At 40.4% G+C, this 19,040-nt stretch overlaps 1 protein-coding gene across 1 annotated transcript in view; it reads left to right on the top strand.

The window, feature by feature from the left end:
- Positions 1 to 13,833, top strand: part of LOC146513473 (solute carrier family 13 member 1-like) — a 30,010-nt gene extending 16,177 nt beyond the window's left edge. Inside the window, exons 9-15 of the mRNA XM_085167112.1 lie at positions 428 to 526; positions 1,389 to 1,490; positions 3,308 to 3,399; positions 3,762 to 3,856; positions 5,649 to 5,810; positions 8,230 to 8,367; positions 9,555 to 13,833. Of these exons, the coding sequence (XP_085023238.1) occupies positions 428 to 526; positions 1,389 to 1,490; positions 3,308 to 3,399; positions 3,762 to 3,856; positions 5,649 to 5,810; positions 8,230 to 8,367; positions 9,555 to 9,689 (823 nt within the window). The 3' untranslated portion in view covers positions 9,690 to 13,833. The remainder of the gene's footprint in view (positions 1 to 427; positions 527 to 1,388; positions 1,491 to 3,307; positions 3,400 to 3,761; positions 3,857 to 5,648; positions 5,811 to 8,229; positions 8,368 to 9,554) is intronic.
- Positions 13,834 to 19,040: the final 5,207 nt, after the last annotated feature.

The following is a 19,040-nucleotide window of genomic DNA, read 5'->3' as shown; positions in this document are numbered from 1 at the left end:
TTTCAGGGTTGTGGGGGGCGATGGAGCCTATCCCAACTGTCATAGGGCGAGAGGCGGGTACACCCTGGACAGGTCGTCAGTCTGTCGCAGGGCTAACACACAGAGACACATTCATACCTATGGGCAATTTAGACTAATCAATTAACCTATCCCCACAAACTGCATGTCTTTGGACGGAACCAACGCAAACACGGGGAGAACATGTATACTCCACACAGAAAGACCCCGGCCTGATGGTGGAATTGAACTCAGGACCTTCTTGCTGTGCTGCAATAGCGCTAACCACCGTGCCACTGTGCTGACTATATATTTTTTTATATTTAACTATGTAAATATATAATTATTTCTTCATTGTCTATTTGTGCTTTTAACCAAACACAGTCAGTCATTAAATTCAGTGTGGGCACTTCCTCTCTCTCTCACGCAGCTTCACGTTCCTGTGGCAGTGTCGGGGAGAGCAGTCTGACAGAGAGAGGGCAGTGAAAAAGGTGCTGGAAGATGAGTACAAGAAGCTGGGAGCCATTAGGTGATCTCTCATTCGTTTATTTACACACTTGTTTATTCTTCAAAGTAATCAATTTGATCATTTATTCATTCATGCGTGATCATTACTGCTGTCAGGCATTAATATGTCCATTTATCTATTCATCCATTCACTGACCTCAAATATTAGAAACAAGCAAATGTTTTGTATTCGGTGTTTTGAATAAAAAAAAAAACATAAAAATTGAACTATATATGTATCGTCTAAAACACCTATATTAATACACATGGTAAAAGTAATCAGAATATAAATGTTTACCCCATTTTTTAACCCCTTATTTGGAATTTTATTGGGACAAACTGCCTAATCTAGAATGACTAAGGGTCTCCAGAAGGTTGCCTGAAGCGTTCTTCGGTAGAAAAACCTTCACAGTTTTTGTTTGCTTTGTTGTGCAGACAGATCATGATTTCTACAAAGAGACATTGCTTCGGTATTTTTCAGTCTTTTTCTTTTCGTTTTTGGGATTCATTCAGAATAAATGTATTTATTTATTTACTTGTTTTTTGGGTGCACTTTGAGCATGACAAGGCAAGGGCCACCTGGTTTTATATTCATGAGAGGGAGACATTTATCTCACAAACTGACCAACTCAGGCCAAATGAGATGGATAAAGAGGTCTGTAGCCCGGAGGTTTGGTGAACTCTCTCTCTGTCAGCACATATATAACTTACAATATAACTCTTTTAAAGAGCTATATTTTCATTCAGGAATTTATTTAATTATACAGAGGGTTTTACATTACCTTAGACTGCCATCATTCATTTACTTGTTGATCAGTTATTGACAGAAAGACATTCCTATGATAATTTATGCATTCACACATTCATTCGTTCCCTCTCTCCAGTTCTCAGGAGATCTTCACCGGGGTCGTTTTTGTGGTCATGGTTTTGTTGTGGTTGACCAGATCTCCAGGTTTTATACCCGGCTGGGCTTCCCTCTTCCCTCAGTGAGTCACAACCTTCTTTTATTTTCTTGGAAATTATTCAAACTTATTCCCAAGTACAAGGTGTGATCTTAAAGCCCTCGATTTTTCTTTCCATTAAAGAAACAACAACAACAACAAAGTTTAATTTTGTCCAGTGTCCTTCTGCAGCGCTCCTGCTATAGATCCTTCTGTAGAGGTCACAATCTTACTATTTGTTCTGGATCTCTGCCACTGTGTCAACTCAAACTTGATCTTGAAATGGAGATATGGAAACTATAATGCCTGCAGGCAATAATATGCAGTGTTGGGAAGGTTACTTTTAAAATGTATTCCATTACAGATTACAGATTACATGCCCCGAAATGTATTCTGTAACATATTCCGTTACTCAATGAGAGTAACGTATTCTGAATACTTTGGATTACTTAATATATTATCATGCTGTTTACAACTACATGAATGTTCTATTGCTGTGATTTATTACTGTTACTGAAGGTCCGCGGCTCCGAACCGTAGTAAAGGGACCTCTGGCTAATACGGTGGGTTCTGTGTCGGCTCGTAGCCGAAAACTAGCTTTACTTTGTTGTCTGGGTCAACTTTGCTAGCAGAGACAGAGAGAGGCGTTGAAAGGCTGCTCCAACAGAACTTATTGTTTCAGAGGAAAACACGAACACGGTGTACAGTCGAGTCTTAACAGTTTACTTACAGCTGGGCTCGTCAGGCTCTCTTCTTGGCTGCAGTGGTTATTATTATATTTACATGCTTCCAGCTCCCGCTTTTGCTCGATGACAGCTCGTACTTTTCCACTGCCACATAACGTGTATGGCAGTCCATTCTCCCTGCAGCACGGACTACACTGCCTATGATGCTACATTCTTTAGAGCTATACCTGTAGCATTCTGCCTGTTAGCTTAGCACAACAACAACAACAACAACAAAAAGGCCTCTCTCACCCAGGAAACACGCAGAGAGAGAGAGCGTCATCCTGTAACCATGGCAACCGTAACTGTGCCACCTGGAACAACAGAACGTAGCTGTCAAACAAAACCCAAACAGTCCTGACCCGCCACAATATGAAACAGGGAAGTACCGCCGTGTAATCCATTTATTTCAACAAAGTAACTGTATTCTAAATACCACCTTTTTAAACGGTAACTGTAACGGAATACAGTTACTCATATTTTGTATTTTAAATACGTAACGGCGGTACATGTATTCCATTACTCCCCAACACTGATAATATGCACCCTGAAAGTTTCAGCTGAATGTTCTCTTCAGGTGTTTCTGGAGAGTCGAGCTCCCCTCCAACAGTCTGATGCTTGAAAATTAGTGCACAACCCCATGAATATCAAGAAAAGAAATCGTGGTTCACATGCACATTCGTGTATCTGAATGTGCTGCAGGCTCTCTCCTAAAACTGCTGTCTGTTCAACAGCCAGAACAGATTTCTCGGGAAGAAATAAACAGTAGTGCTGAAACATCCAGAGAGGCATGTGGAGACAACCTTGAAGCAAATAGACTCTTAAATGTAGTATCATTCTTCCAAGAGCAACATGAGAAGTCGTACACTGTTAAAAATATGTATTGTTTCCTCTTTGTAATGCATGCAAAGAACCAGAGTTACCAGCTGTTTCACAAACTTTTCTAATAAAGAGAAGTTCATCTGGGAGTCAGTTTCAGTAGAAACCAACAGACTTATTGTTGGTTTTGATCTTTCCAGGCAGTTTCTTGATAGAATGACAAATATCAGACCAGATTCTTTGGGAAACACATATATTTATGATTTATCACAGCGGCAATGAACCATGACCCAGCTGATCACTTTTTCTGTTTTTCAGTAAATCCAACTACATCACAGATGCCACTGTGGCTCTGGTGCTGGGCGTCCTCCTCTTCATCGTACCTGCTCACGGACCCTCCAGAAAATATGGTAAATGTATGGAACGTGGCTTTGTTGTTTAGTCAGACGTTGAAGGCTAACACAAGTACTCAAAGAGCCCCAGAGCAGGAAATTAGCATAAACTGGTTGAGTTTAAGTACTGTAGATTTACTCAACTTTTGTTTTTCTTAATTCTTCTTAATGCAGTTTTCCTACAATACATTATTCTCACTTCTTTGGTTATTGCGTCCTATGCATATCAAGCTTTTACATAAAAAAATAAACTTTAAGCTGCACAGAAATGTGTGAATACCTAAAATCAGTAAAGTATTAACACTCATTTCTGAACATCTTGTCTGTTTTTCAGCATCTGTCCCATCAGTCCCAGTAAATGTTTTTCTCTCTCAATTCAGAGTCAATGATTTCCTGGAAAGAGTTTCAGGCCTCCATGCCGTGGCAAGTTGCCCTGATGGTTAGTGGAGGCTTTGCCCTCGCTAAAGGTGCAGAGGTATGCTGAAATACAAATCACAATACATTCAGAACAGTTTCCTCGTACCAAACAAGAAGAAATTTGATGCAAAACATTGTAAAGTTTTCACAGTTAACACAGAAAAACCTCAGGTCCAGATTAGGGATGGGTATCGTTTAGGTTTTATCCGATATCGGTGCCAAACCGGTGCTTAAAGAATGGAGAACACAAAATTGGTCCAAAAACCTCTCAAGTTCAGCTGTTTTTTGTAAAAAGACAACAATGTTAGCCTTTTCTGCAGCTATGGGGCATATATGGTATCACTCTTGGCTGGAAGCAGCTTAAACAATGGAAAAAACACAAACTTTGTCCAAAAACCTCTCATGTTTAACTGTTTTCCACTTTTTCTTTGGTCATTTTAGCCTTTTTGTCCAGGGTGAAGGGAGTATCTGCCATCAAACAAGAAGACAGCAGCATGTAGCTATGATGATGTTTGCTAGTTCACCTTACATGCATTAATGTAATAACGTGGTTAGCCTACTCAACGTAAATTACACACGAACAACATTAAGCTACTCACGCAGAGAAGAACGGCTGCTGCTGCATCATCATCCTCATCATTTCTGCTACACTGGCAGGGCTAGGGGCCAGGACTCTCCTCTTCGGGTTTTTGGGGGATGTTGCAAACTCCGGGTCGATAACAGGCACCACACCCGCAGTAGATGTGCTCGGTGTGAGGTCTCGCAGCAAGCTATCAAATACGGCGCATTTCTCGGCTTTAAAAAAAACGCTATGCGTCACCAGGTGTTTCATCAGATTTGAGGTGTTACCTCCTTTGACAGTATCACAGTATCAGCTTAAAGCACTTGTTGCAGCTGCTGAGTTTGCATCTTTTGCTGTGAAGTACAGCCAGACTTTTGACCGCTTCGCCTTGGGCATTTTTAATCTGTAGCTCTGCTCTAAAAGAACGTACGTACCTGGACCCGCCTACTATCCTCGGAAACGTAAAATGATTGGCTAGAATCTAAAGTGTATCACAGCTCAGGAAAAAAAAGGCACCGAAATAAAGCACCGAAATGTGCGCTGCTTTTCGGTCTGGTTACTACCGTTTATGTCAGAACCGGTGCCATCATGGCACCGGATACCGGTACCCATCCCTAGTCCAGATAAAAAACAGCTCTCTGGTGTAGATCATTGGGAATTACAACAACTTTAACTGGACTACTCCCCTGATTGTGTCAACATTGTTTTCAGGCAGTGCTCACAATCAGAAAGATTATATAAAACTATAAATAAAAAAAGGATCAAGATTGTTTAGCTTAGAGTTAAACCACAAGTGCACTCAAATAATATCGTTTTGAGTGCACTTCAATTATATCCCTGTCTATCTCTGCCTCTAGAGATAAACAGCGACAGATATAGAGATAGATAAAGATATAGGCCAACCGATTGTTGTTGTAAAAAGACTTCAGGACCTACAGAGGTCAGTGGAAACACCTTCTCTCTGAATTGCCCTCTGTACGCAGTTTATGGGCTCAGTCACTCATTTAGACTCAAACTGAACAAAAAAGTCTTTTTTGTGAATTTTGCCATGGTATGGCTAACTGTGCATTGTCCACTGACTATTTGTCTACAATTTAAATCATTAATTAATGAACAAATGGCTTCACAGTCAGACCAGCCTGTCCTCATTGCATCTGGTCATATGTCCACAAATGTCATGTCAAATCTTCAAAATGGGCCTTCAGAAACCAGTGGTTGATATAACGGCACCTAAAGCTGGTCTAAATTCTGCTGTACACTTAACGTGTGTGTTTGTTTGTGTGTGCAGGAGTCAGGTCTGTCTTTATGGCTGGCCAGGCTGATGACACCTCTGGGCGACCTCCCGGTCTTAGCCACAGTCACAGTGGCCTGCCTCCTTACCACCACACTGACAGAGGTGGCCAGCAACGCCGCCACCATCACCATCTTCCTCCCCATTCTCTCGCCTCTGGTTAGTTCAGTGTGTTATACTGTACTGCTAAGAATTACTGTTCGATTTTCAGCTCAGTATTTTATTCTTCTACTTTACTAGAGTACTTAAAATAATCATTATTTATCTTACACTGGGCTGTGGAGGAATCCTTGCGTTCATGGTCTGCTTGAAACAAACTGTTTAAATCCACTCCCTTTAAGCCTACTTTCTTCTGATTGGCTTCTCCCGACAAATACAACACGCAAGGAAGCAGCAATTTTATACTCATGTAAGTAAGTAAGTAAGTAAAACTTTATTTATATAGCACCTTTCAAGATAAAAATCACAAAGTGCTTCACAGAAGCTAAAACCTAAAATTAAAAATCAACCAAAAGCAAGTTTAAAAAGATGAGTTTTTAGCTGTTTTTTAAAAGCGACCACTGAGTCCACAGATCTCAGGCTCAACGGGAGAGACTTCCACAGTCTGGGGGCCACAGTCACAAAAGCTTTGTCGCCTTTTGTTTTCAGCCTCGTGTGTTGGACAGCAAGCAAGCCCTGGTCACATGACCTCAGGGACCTGCTGGGAATGTATGGATGTAAAAGTTCACTGATATATGTTGGTGCTTGTCCATGCAGAGCCCTGAAAGTCAAGGTCAAAACCTTAAACTGGATTCTGAATTTAACGGGGAGCCAGTGCAGCTGGATCAGCAGGGGTGTGACATGCGAAGCTTTGCAGCAGCGTTCTGAACAACTTGCAGACGCTCCAAAGAGGCTTTACATAAACAAGTAAACAAAGAATTACAATAGTCCAGACGAGATGAAACAAATGCATGAATGACAATTTCTAATTCGGAGCGCGATACAATGGGACTCAGCTTAGCAATGTTTCTCAAGTGATAAAAACAGGAGCGAACCAAAGATTTTACATGGGCATCCAAAGTCAGAGCTGAGTCAATTGTTGAATTAATGAGCTCTTTAGAAATCAGCTGTGCACCACGGGTGCTGGTCTGGGACTTTCCTGCGCGTTGTTCCCCGTTTCACCGTCAAATCCAGCACTAGAGCCAAATTAGTGAAAAATAACTAAGTAAAACTGTGTGGTTTCAGCTTCCAGATGATTCGTTTTCTTCAGAATCTGCTTTGTCATTTGTTGAGCCTAAATGCTATTTGATGCCTGTAAATTCTTTAGCTTCCATAACATCAACTTAGCGTGAGGTCGGCCTCCAGTTCAAGCATTAGTTTAAGTGCTCGAGTGCTAAGACTATGCAGAGACATGTCTTCAAGATTCCTCTCATGTCTCCTCAGTCCTGACCTCATCAGTGTTTTCAGTCTGATAAATTCAGCTTTTTTAATCCTTAGAGGGAAACTGCTGTGACATCAGAGTCATTCTGCTCTTTCAGTGTTTTGTTTTAGCTGCAGTTTGTACTGTTTATGAGCTTTAAGATTTTGTTGCAACATAAAACAGAGCATATGGAACTTACAACAAGAGACGACCACATCAAGGCTAACAACTCTTTTTACAGTTCTGTCTCAAGTCCTTCGGACCCCCCATAAGTAGGGAGGGGTTTCTCCAGGAAGTGTGCAGAACTTACTCATTTAGCTTTTCTAAGGGACATTTAGTTCTCTGATCTCTGGGTTGGCTGAGAGATTCAACCCTCATCGTTGACCTCCAAAAGAAGATGGTGCCTCTGTATGCACCCAGGCAGTAAATCAAAGACATTACATTTGTGCATGTTGGTGCATGTTGGAGATATTTCCCCTCTTTGTTGTGATCAGTGTTGGGGTCATTACTAAAAAAAATGCACATATTAGAACACTTTTCGTAAAAGTAATGTAGTACATTAATTAATTACTAACAGGAGGAAGTAATTCATTACACGTTATTTTCTTTTTACTCCATAAAAATCACCTGAAACACATCATTTTTCATTAATTTCTTTTTTTTAAATGCATTGTTGGCTCATGTGTTTTACTTTTCACACAATTACCATTTAACCATATAAACCTATTGACTACAGACACACGTAACATTTCTCTGAATTGCCACAATGACTCGTAGGTCCAAACGGAGGCAGTTTGTGAACATAGCATCCTGACCAAGTTAGAGGGGGTGATGTCAAGTTGGCAATGTCTATCTTTTCAACCAGTATCACTGCAAAGCATGCAATAGACACACCCGTCAACCATGTCCATCCCAAGCTTTGCATCTTCAAAGCGTGACATGGACATGCATGCAAAGGGTGCAGTAAGCTGCAGTACCAGCAGAGGGCGATATTTCACTTCAGGCCAACATGAAAATAATCACAGGAACGCGTTTAAACAGATGTTACTAACATTTACATGTAAATACATATTGCCCCTCCTTAATCCTTTGAATGAATGTTAATAAAAGAAAAACTTATTATTGTTATTTAATCTCACTAATGTGGGAAATATTTATGAGAGATTGTTCTGGCTCCAGGCCGAGGCCATACACGTCAACCCTTTGTACATCCTGATCCCCGCCACCCTGTGCACATCCTTCTCCTTCCTCCTGCCAGTGTCCAACCCACCAGGTGCTGTGGTGTATGGCTATGGACACTTTACCACCCTAGATATGGTGAGTTCTGTCAGAAAATAGAGGTTGCAAATAGAAATAACTCTTTCACTAAATGTCTTGATGCATTCTCAATCATCCGGGAAAATAAATCTCCAAAGGTTGATTCTGGTCATCTGGACGTAGCGTTTTCTGGGAGAAACGTTTCGTCACTCATCCAGGTGACGTCTTCAGTCTCAGCTGACTGCAGGTTTCAATCTTATAAACAGCACATTTGCATAATGACTGAAACCAGCCCACTGAAGGAACAATGGGCTGGGAGCTCAGTTCCTTAATCATAATTATGCAAATTCTCATGGCCATTGATCAACAACCACTGACCAAAACCCACTGATCAAAGACCAATGATCAATGGCCATGAGTACCATTCAGAGAGTTGGAGAATGGCTGCAATCACAGCATTGTAAGATGGTGACAGATGTACCCTTAGGCCCCTCCTCGATTCATAGATGGTCTTTCCCTTTTCACGTAAATGGCCTCCTTGACTCCGCCCTCAAACCAGCGTTCCTCCCTGTCCAGGATGTTACATCCTCATCATTGAAAGAGTGTCCACTGGCCTGTAGGTGTAAACAGACTGCAGAGTCCTGGCCTGACGAGGTAGCTCTTCTGTGTTGTGCCATCCTCTTCACCAGAGGTTGTTTGGTTTCCCCGATGTATAAATCCTGCCAATCCTCCTGCACTTAACAGCGTACACTATGTTACTCTGTTTGTGTCGGGGGACCCGATCCTTGGGGTGGACCAATTTTTGGCGCAGCGTGTTTTGGGGTTTAAAAGCCACAAAGACCCGGTGTTTAGAAAAAATGCGTCTCAGCTGCTCTGATACTCCTGACACATACGGGATCACTACAGGTGGGCAGCGGTTGTCCTTCTCTCCTGGATCGGCTGGAGCTTTCTTTAGGAGCCTTTCCAGCTTTGACAAAAGTCCAGCTGGGATAACCACATTTACTCAGGGCCTCCTTGATGTGATGATCTTCTGCCTCCCTGGCCGCTGTGGCAGTCATTATGCAAATGTACTGTTTATAAGATTGAAACCTGCAGTCAGCTGAGACTGAAGAAGTCACCTGGATGATGACGAAACGTTTCTCCCAGAAAACGCTACGTCCAGATGAACAGAATCAACTTTTGGAGATCTTTCACTAAATGTATTCTGGCCATAATTCACAAGAAAAATCTGATCCTGTCTGCTGCAGGTTAAGGCGGGACTTGGCGTCAACACGATTGGAGTCCTCGCCGTCCTGCTGGCCATGGCAACTTGGGGAATTCCTTTGTTTTCACTGGATACGTACCCCGACTGGGCACCGACCTTCAACTCCACGACGCCTTGATGAGCGGACTCCGGGCGTAGTTTTCAGTGGTCAGACTCTGAATCCTGAAAGAGACTCAAAAAAGGCTCCCGAGTTCGACTCTTAAGAAATAGATTAATGTGCTTTAACTAACCCAAAGTTGAAAGGGTGTATTCATGTTTCTGTAGTGGTGTTACTGCTTCCTCTCCACCAACAGGTAAACATTTAGAAGCCCCTGATTCGGTGCTGCAGTCGCCGTAAACCTGATTGCCAACAAAAAACATTTAAAGAAGTCATATTGTCAGCAAATCTCATGTGCAGACCCAGGCTAATAATCAGTTTATCTTACTACATCTTCTTTTTCTCTATCATAACACTCCACTGTTTTTCAAAAGTCAGGATGAGATATCCTCCTAAAAATCCCCCCAAATACTCCCAAACTGCAGCTTAGCAGAGAAGAGAATGATGTCCAGAGTCATTTCATTCAACAATAGACGCCCAGCCCTGAAAACCTTTGGATTTGCACTTCTTCATTGCACCTTTTTAAAGTTATTTACTATACTTTATAGGTAAATTATAATAATATAAAAAAATTTGCTAAATGAAGTTTAGCAAAACCTAAGCTTTACAAACACAGAAAAGAAAACCTGGACGGTGACCTAAAAGAAAACAGGGAGCTAGGAACAAGGGTAAACCAGAAACAGCTGGGAGAGATCAAACATGACGAGACAGGGAATAAGCAAAACTGAATACCCTAAATGCAGGACAAGGAACTATCAAAATAAAACAGGAAACATCCAAATTCATGGGCTGCATCCTCCTGAGGCCGCATTTGTAGACCGATTACGTCACAGCGACGCGCCGAAGGCTGTCCAAATTCGTAGACTCCTCCGAATGCAGCCGACAAATGCGTCCTCCTTTTCCCCAGATTCGAAGGACGGGTCAGGTGTATCCTTCGTGGCCTACCATATCCCAGGATTCATAGCGCAGCCCAGCCAATTTCTGTTTCCATCAATGGCGGGAGCTACTTAGTTTTAATATTACTCTTATTATTCTTTCTGGGTCACAAAATAAACTTTTAAGATATTTTTAGGCGAGAATGTAGCTGTGTAAACTTAAAATATCTGCTCGGTTTATCAAGATATCATATATTTGCAAAAGTGCTCCAACGTTTCAGAAACATCTGTTACCTACCAGCTCCATCGCGAGCCGGGGTTCAAGGCTTACTGGAGCCGGCGGGAACAGCGAACTCCCCGTACATCGTTTTCAAACCCCCGCCGTCTTTTGCTACTCAGGTTAAACATGATATATAAGTCACTTAGATAACTTAAACATTTTATTGTTGGGCTTTTTTCAGTGTTTTATTTGTTCGTGAGGAAATCAGTTTGGCTGAGATTAGAACTGAATAAACATCAAACGGAAAACTGATTATCAGAAGTGTGAGATGATTGAGAATTTACACCAGTGTCCTGTTATATTTTAGATAGCAAGGAGCAGACAGCTGAGTTTATTAAAGTCCACCCAGACAGCGGTGACGCAGGTATGAACGCTAGACCGTCTAATTTTTCACTTCCGGCCTACCTGGCCTTCGGAGGACCCGGCCCACTTAGACCACGAAGGCTGGGTCCTCAGGAGGATGCAGTTTATGAATTTGGACACACCCCTCTGGGAAGAGGGAAACAGACATGGGAACGTGGATCACAGAGACAAGAGTAACTAAAGGAGAAACGTGGAACGCAGGAAAAGCATAGTGACAAGATATATATATACACACACAGATAGATAGATTTTATTTTTTTTATTTCGATTATTGTTAATTTATGTTTTATTTTGCAGTACTTTGTTTTATGAGCATTTTAATTATAGCTGTCATTTTACACTGTTTTTGTGATTGCATTGTATTCACATACACATTCTGTGTAGTGTCTTCAAACGTCCACTGGACTTCATTGATCCTGAGTGAACATGGAACCTCTGTCATCGTCTTCTTCTTATGGCATGCACTGAATACACAGACGTGCATATTTTTAAACAGCACAACAAAATGTAACCAGGGGAAATGACACAGCATGCACTCAAATGAAAGATTCAGAACATTAGTGACGCAAGCAGACATTATCTTCGATGGATTCACTAATTATTAAGGTTGGAGCGGTAATACATGCTGTCTACATTTCTTAAAGAAGGTCTTAGTATCAGAGTGCAGTCTTGGCTTTGCATGGATATAATAATCTGAGATCTTTTACTGGGGATCATGAGAGTTTTAGAGCATCCCCCTGTAACCATGGTTACTCACCACTACACATACACCATTTGAGAGGGAAAAAAGAGAGCAACCATTCTGCAGCCTGACGTCACGCTGAGCAGCTGCATGATTTCATGTTTGCCCTGATCTTCCCAATAACTTAAAGAAATGTTGTCATTAGAAGTGTCTGTATCAGGAAACACTTACAGCCTGTGATTCACCAACCTGAGTTTGTATCTGAGACAGGTGCCAACTGCTGAACCTTGTTGAGTTTGTCGGACCAATCAGCACAGGCGCTGATGTTAGATTGGACCAGAGGTGTTGTCTCACTCGAGGGCTGCATCATTATAAACTGTTCCACCCTAAACCTGAAATCTGTGAGAGAGCCGACCTGTGCAACGTGCAGAACAAAACATTGTTTACTATCAAATTGCGAACCGTCCCCTTTACTATGCTACGTGCCTGTGCACACATGCATTTTTAGTTTTAATGGTAAATGGGCTGTATGTGTATAGCACTTTACTTAGTCCTTATGGACCCCAAAGCGCTTTACACTACATTCAGTCATCCACCAGACAGTGGGGCCACCGGCCCCTCTGACCACCACCAGTAGGCAACAGGTGAAGTGTCTTACCCAAGGACACAACGACCGAGACTGTCAGAGCCGGGGCTCGAACCGGCAACCTTCCGATTACAAGGCGAACTGCCAGTTCTTGAGCTACAATTGCCCATTAATAGATTAATGCTTGAATGTTGCAATGTGCTAACACAATGACTCCTTTATTTGTTACAGATTCAGCAGAAGTCACTTGCTGCGTGCACACTGCTGAGAAAAAGAAGCTCATTTCAGTACATATCTGCTTCGTTTCATGAAAACTGTGTCAGTGAGGAGCCAAAGTTCATCCATGCAAAGTACCAATTGTGCACTCTGATAACATCTCCTCCTAAAAAAAGTTTTAACACCACTTTTTTTTCTTATGCAATTTGCAGTAAATTCTGTGTCACAGACTTTTTAATTCTCATTTCTGTGACTCATTTAAATCTTCTCCACCTAAAAGTGAAATTTTTACAAATACATATGCTACAAGGCCAGCTGCCAAAATATTCCTGTTAATAGCTTTCAGTCACAACACGGAGCCTCTTTAATAAATCCAGCAGCTTTTTAAGGTCAAGAGAAGGAATTCAGCTGCTGCAGGTTTCTTCTCGTTTACAATTCCAACCTTTGCACTGAAGCGATATTTTTTCACAGGCTGTTCTCATTTATATAACCTCTATAAAACATAGATCAGAAAGCGCTGTGGTGAAGTACGATAAGAGTTCTTCTGCACATTGTCGTTACATAATAACAGATGTCACGCTGTAGAAGGAGAGGCTAGTGTAAGGCTGTTCCAGTTCTCAGCGCACTGCTCTTCTTCTTCATTCGCAATGACCTCGATGACATTTTGAGGTCATTGCGAGGAACGAGGTTAGGGATAGGAGATAGGAGAAACATCTGTCTCTTTGTTATGTTACTTCCCATTTTAATTTGCAAGTATTTTTTGTCTTTCGTGTGTTGGATTTAGTTTTACTTCCTTTGTCTTGTGTTTTTTTATTTTCATGTTGTTTTCTCTCTAAGTTAAAGATGTGCCGTTTCATTCTCATGGATTTCTGTGTTTGTGGAACGGTTTGCTCTTCTGTTTGCATCAGTGTGCCCGTGGCGTCTGCTTTTAGCTACTTTCTCCCAGCATATCGTGACATGCAGATCTTCTCCATCTCATTTACTTTCCTTTCAGCTGATCTTTACTCTGCTTTCATTTCTTACATCTTTCAGTTTGAATCGAACAGTTCAAGTTGCTGTTCCAGTCAAAACCAAATCAAACTTTAATAATATTACACAGTAGAAGAGCTGTAGTTGTTCAGAAGTTGACTGTCAATTAAAAGTCCTTGCACAAAAGAGTTTTTTTGGATTTTCTCAACAACAAAAAACCCTTTTTACAATCAAAACTAAAAAAAAGAAGAAAGAAAACTTGCACAGCGAAGCAGAATTTGGGGCTTAGCAAGTTCAGGGTTAATGTAAGTGGGTTTTCTCTGTTTGAAGAGTTTGTACTTCTTACCAAAATGCATCGTCATGGAAACATTTGCTGCTGACGTGTCCTTTTCTGGAACAAGTTATGCTCCAGATAAGAGCACAGCAGGTGCAAAAGCAGAATTTGCTGACCAGCTCTTTGGAAAATATTTTCATGTTTCCTGGAATATCCCCTGGACCTCAGTGGATGGCGGGTAGGAGGGTCTAAAGTTTACAAAGCATTTAATGATTCCGTCTTTACCTGATGAGCATCAGAAATACAGATTCAAATTCAGTCTGTTTCCCCCTGTTGTCTGCAGGTGATTTACAAACATTTTTATTGTCTTATGAGCCTAAATATCAGATCCAAAAACAGGACACTGTGTAGCATGGTGATACTTTGTTTGCTAATAATGTATCGATACAGGGACAGCAGAAATCGATATTTTGTTACAAAAAAGGTTTTTGTGCTCTGACTTCAGAGCATGTTGATCCTTTTTCTGAGCAACAATCCTGACATTCCTTCACTGTCCAAACATGACAGTTTACTTATTTTAATTTAAGACATGTTTTATTTTAATCAAGTTTAAAACTTTTATTTAATGTAAAATTATATTTTGTTTTAATTTACTTTCAAATTCTTCAGTTGCTGAAGGGGCTGCATAGTTTTCATAAACTGCATAGTTCAGAATAGCTATAATTGTACCAGATGGTTGATTCAGTTAAGTTAGACTAGACTGTAATACAAACCGTTCAGTTTGTCAACAATAAAACTGAAATGAGAGAAAGACTGAGTGTGAGACTTTGATATTAGATAAAATGAATATTGATAAAGTTTACCTTTATGTACAGAATCTGAATATCGCAAAATATTTTAAAAAATTGCAATAATATCGTATCGTGAGTTAAGTATTGTGATGATATCGTATCGTGGGATGTATGGTGATTCCCACCTCTAGAATTAATGTTCTGCTGAGTCATCAGTGTTATCAGCTGATATTGGCTATTTGATGATCAGTATCAGGAGTTATGATGGCTGATGAGTGAACATTAAGAAAGTAAACAAGCGAGAAGGCAGAGAGCATTGTTGCATTGCAAGTAAATAAATGAATAATTATGATTAATAATAATAAATACATTAAATTAAATAAAAGGAATAAATAATGTATAACATATGTTGGGGAAAAGTGTTGATAGGTTGTGTCCCTGGAAGAAAAAAAAACAATCAGGATCAGAATATTGGGTTTTTCACCAACCAGCTGATCTTTGTATCGCCGTCAAAAATCTAAAATGAGTCGACCTCTACCAGGGATGTTGTAGCAACACTGTAGCAACACCGTAGCAACACTGTAGCAACACCGTAGCAACACTGTAGCAACACTGTAGCACAACTCCCTGATCGGTGTTTTCAAGAATCATACAATAATTTTAGGGTTTGACATTTTTACATTTCAATTTGTGTGTCCACATTGCTCGTACATGTATTTAATTTAAAATCTAAATTTGAATAAAATGTAAGTAAATACATTTTGTTAGGTTTTAGCATATTTTACGTGGCACTGGGGATTTTCTTGAACAAGTGTTTTCACTCATACACGCGATCTCATGAATCCTAAACAATCCTAAATATTTAGAAGTAGAGTTTGGAGTGTCAGCTCCTAATGTTGAACCCCCCTAATGACATGGAGACAAAGAGAAATGCCTCTGCCTGGTTCCAAACGTCTGCACTTTTGCCCACATTTAAAATTTCTTCAGCTCTTCAAAAATGAATAAATTAGGTCTGTGGAATAGTCAGTCTAATTTTTTCCAATGAATATCCACAGCTTTCCAGGAAATAGGACAGTCCAATAGTTCAAATACACATTTCACAACTTCTTTAAATACTTTGCCAGCAGAGACACAAGCAAGCGAGTTATCCAGTAACTCTGAGACAAACCTGAAGAAGATCTTGGAAGACTGTGTGTATAATTTCAGGAATACGCAACTTGTTCTTGGGAAAGTTTACCAAATAACTGAGTAAACCCACTTCCAGGAACATAGACCTCTATGAACTTCTATTTTAAAACGTGCAACTCCATCAGAAACTTTTCTGAATGCCAGGAATGGAGATCTTTACTCAAACCAAGAATTCTTGCCAAAAATCAAATCCTCTCTCAAGTGTTCAGCGTTATGTAATAAACACTCAGAACTCCTGGAGAGGCATCTTCCCATCAAAGTATTGGTTTTGGAAAACCTCACTAAACCATAGTGAGGTTACAACTAATTCAAGTATAATGTTGCATAACCTATCTTTGACTTATGACCTCCATTATATAATTTCCAGACTGCACTGTTGGACATTTCAGTGAAATCTGGTCACAGTAATTTTAATAAGCAGTTTCTTCCCCACAAATATTCAGATGTTGTGAGCTAAACAGCTGCAACATGTTTAGGGTGGTGAACTCGAGTATGCTCTGATTTTGAGGCTTTTTGAGGGGGAACTCGTGTAGCATCTCTGTAGACAGACCCACACTACAGTAGGCGGCCAACGTGAACTCCAGTACTGGTTCATAAAAAACAATGGGTGATGTCATGATGTCCATCTTTCATAAACAGTCTGTGGTTTCAGTGTTAATGTTCAACAGGTTCAGGTGACTGTGGAGTGATTTAAAGTGGTGCTCGGGATTTTATTCGAGCGAGACCATCAAGACCATCAAGATTACGGTCAGCCAGGAGCAGAGGCTTCACTTCCCCATTTCCTTCATTACATCAAAACAGCACCTTTCAATCCTGAGGTGGCCAAGCTGCTAGAGGTGAGCAAACAGCACTCTTAAACTCACACACTACCAGTTAAACGTTGGGACACACCTTCTCATTTAATGGTTTTTCTTTATTTTCATGACTATTTACATTGTAGATTCTCAATGAAGGCATCAAAACTATGAATGAGCACATATGGAATTGTGTAGTAAACAAAATATGTGAAATAACTCAAAACATGTTTAATATTTTAGATTCTTCCAAATAGCCGCCCTTTGCTTTGATTACTGCTTTGCGCACTCTTGGCATTTTTTCGATGAGCTTCATGAGGTGGTCGCCAGAAATGGTTTTCCAAGAGATGCTGGGCACTTGTTGGCCCTTTCACTCTACGGTCCATCTCATCCCAAACCTCTCAATTGAGTTTAGGTCAGGTGACTGTGGAGGCCATCTGGCGTAGCACTCCATCACTCTCCTTCTTGGTCAAATAGCCCTGACACAGCGTGGAGGTGTGTTTGGGCTCATTGTCCTGTTGATGGAGATGTGTCTGCTACTGGAACTCTGTGTGGCGTTTATCTGGGCTCTAATCTGAGGTGTTGTTAACTTGCTATTTCTGAGACTTGGATGAATTTATTCTCAGCAGCAGAGGTGACTCTTGGTCTTCCTTTACTGGGGCGGTCCTCATGGGAGCCAGTTTCATCGTAACACTTGATGGTTTATGCCACTGCACTTGGGGACATGCTAAAAATGTTAGCAAATTTCCAGACTGACTGACCTTCAGTTCTTGATGGCCTGTCATTTCTCTTAGCTGACTGGGTCTTGCCATAATATCCAATCCAATTTTATAATATGAATTCTAACAGTTGGCAAATAGAGCTGCCAGCTGTGTACCAACTAGGGATGCACCGATACCGATACTGGTATCGGGTATCGGGGCCGATACTGTAAAATGTGTGTGTACTCATACTCGTAAAAGTTAACCGATACCATGAACCGATACCAACTTATTTCATTAATCAGAGGGTGGCTGGTCATTTCTGTTGTAGTTTTTTAGATTGGCCACTAGGGGGCCAATTATTATTTTATTTATTATTTATTTTATAATTTTTTATATTTTATTATTTATTTAATAATAATTATTTTGTGTGTTTGTTTACAATATGGACACTCTGCAATAATTTAAAAGTTTATTTTATTCTCAAACCTACTTTGTATTTATTTTATTCCAAACAGAAGTGTTTATTTATTATTCTGAAAGCTCGAGACAGTGCCAATAGTTCAGTGATATTTTGTAAAATTACAATGTGGAGACTCTGCAATAATTTAACAGAAGTGCTTATTTTTCACTTGAAATTTTTTTGTGGTCATTTTTATTAAGATTTTATTTTTTTATCGGCAGAGAATAAAATAAAACCTGTCTTCCAATTCATTGTATTTGTGTGTGTGTGTGTGTGTGTGTGTGTGTGGTAGAAGTATCGCTTTTTGTACTCTGTATCGGCAAGTACTCAGATCCAAGTATCGGTATTGTATCGGTTTGAAAAAATTGGTATCGTTGCATCCCTAGTACCAGCCTGACTTCTGCACAACACAACTGATGGTCCCAACCACATTAAGAAGGCACGAAATTCCACAGATGAACCCTGACTGGCCCACCTGTGAAGTGAAACCACTTCAGGTGACGACATCATGAAGCTCACTGAGAGAAGTCCAAGAGTTTGCAGCACTGTCAACAAAGCAAAGGGTGGAATCTAAAGTATAAAACATATTTACAGTTATTTATAAATGTTTTCTTTGCTATATGACTCCATATATCTTGCTTCATATATTTGAAGTATGCATCTACAGTGACGTCATTGTGGTTACACGAGCTCCGCGGACTTCATTCTGTGCTCCAACAGACTCGACAACATCTTGTCCTCTAAAGAGGTTAAAAATAAACACGCAAACTCATTAAGGAAACAAAGATAACCCTTCCTGCTACAGCTGAACTGCTGTATATGTTTAACAGCTCCACTGATTTGACTCTTTTATCTAAATAGTATAACCTTTAGGAGAATTCTGTTTCCTGGACAGATTTATCACACAGGTTCCTGTGCCTCGTACTCAAAGATGACTTCATTCAATTTCTAAATAAATTAATGAATAGTTAAAGCAAACTGGCTGCATACGACCACAGTGCGCGTCTTACAGTATGTTTTCATTATTCCAGTTATTTGGACAAGATCTCCAACACCACTGGCTGAAATGCAACCCAAACTATGATAAAGCCTCCACCGTGTTTTATGGATGACAGCAGACACTCAGTGCTGTAGAATTGTTATATTTGGAGTTGAGTCCAGTGCTTTTATAATATACAGATTTTTATTTT

The sequence above is a fragment of the Neolamprologus multifasciatus genome, chromosome 7 (genome assembly GCF_963576455.1).
Source record: "Neolamprologus multifasciatus chromosome 7, fNeoMul1.2, whole genome shotgun sequence".
In the NCBI taxonomy this organism is placed as follows: Eukaryota; Metazoa; Chordata; class Actinopteri; order Cichliformes; family Cichlidae; genus Neolamprologus; species Neolamprologus multifasciatus.
The sequence above is the reverse complement of the archived record's forward strand: the minus strand, read 5'-3'. Positions and strand labels throughout refer to the sequence as shown.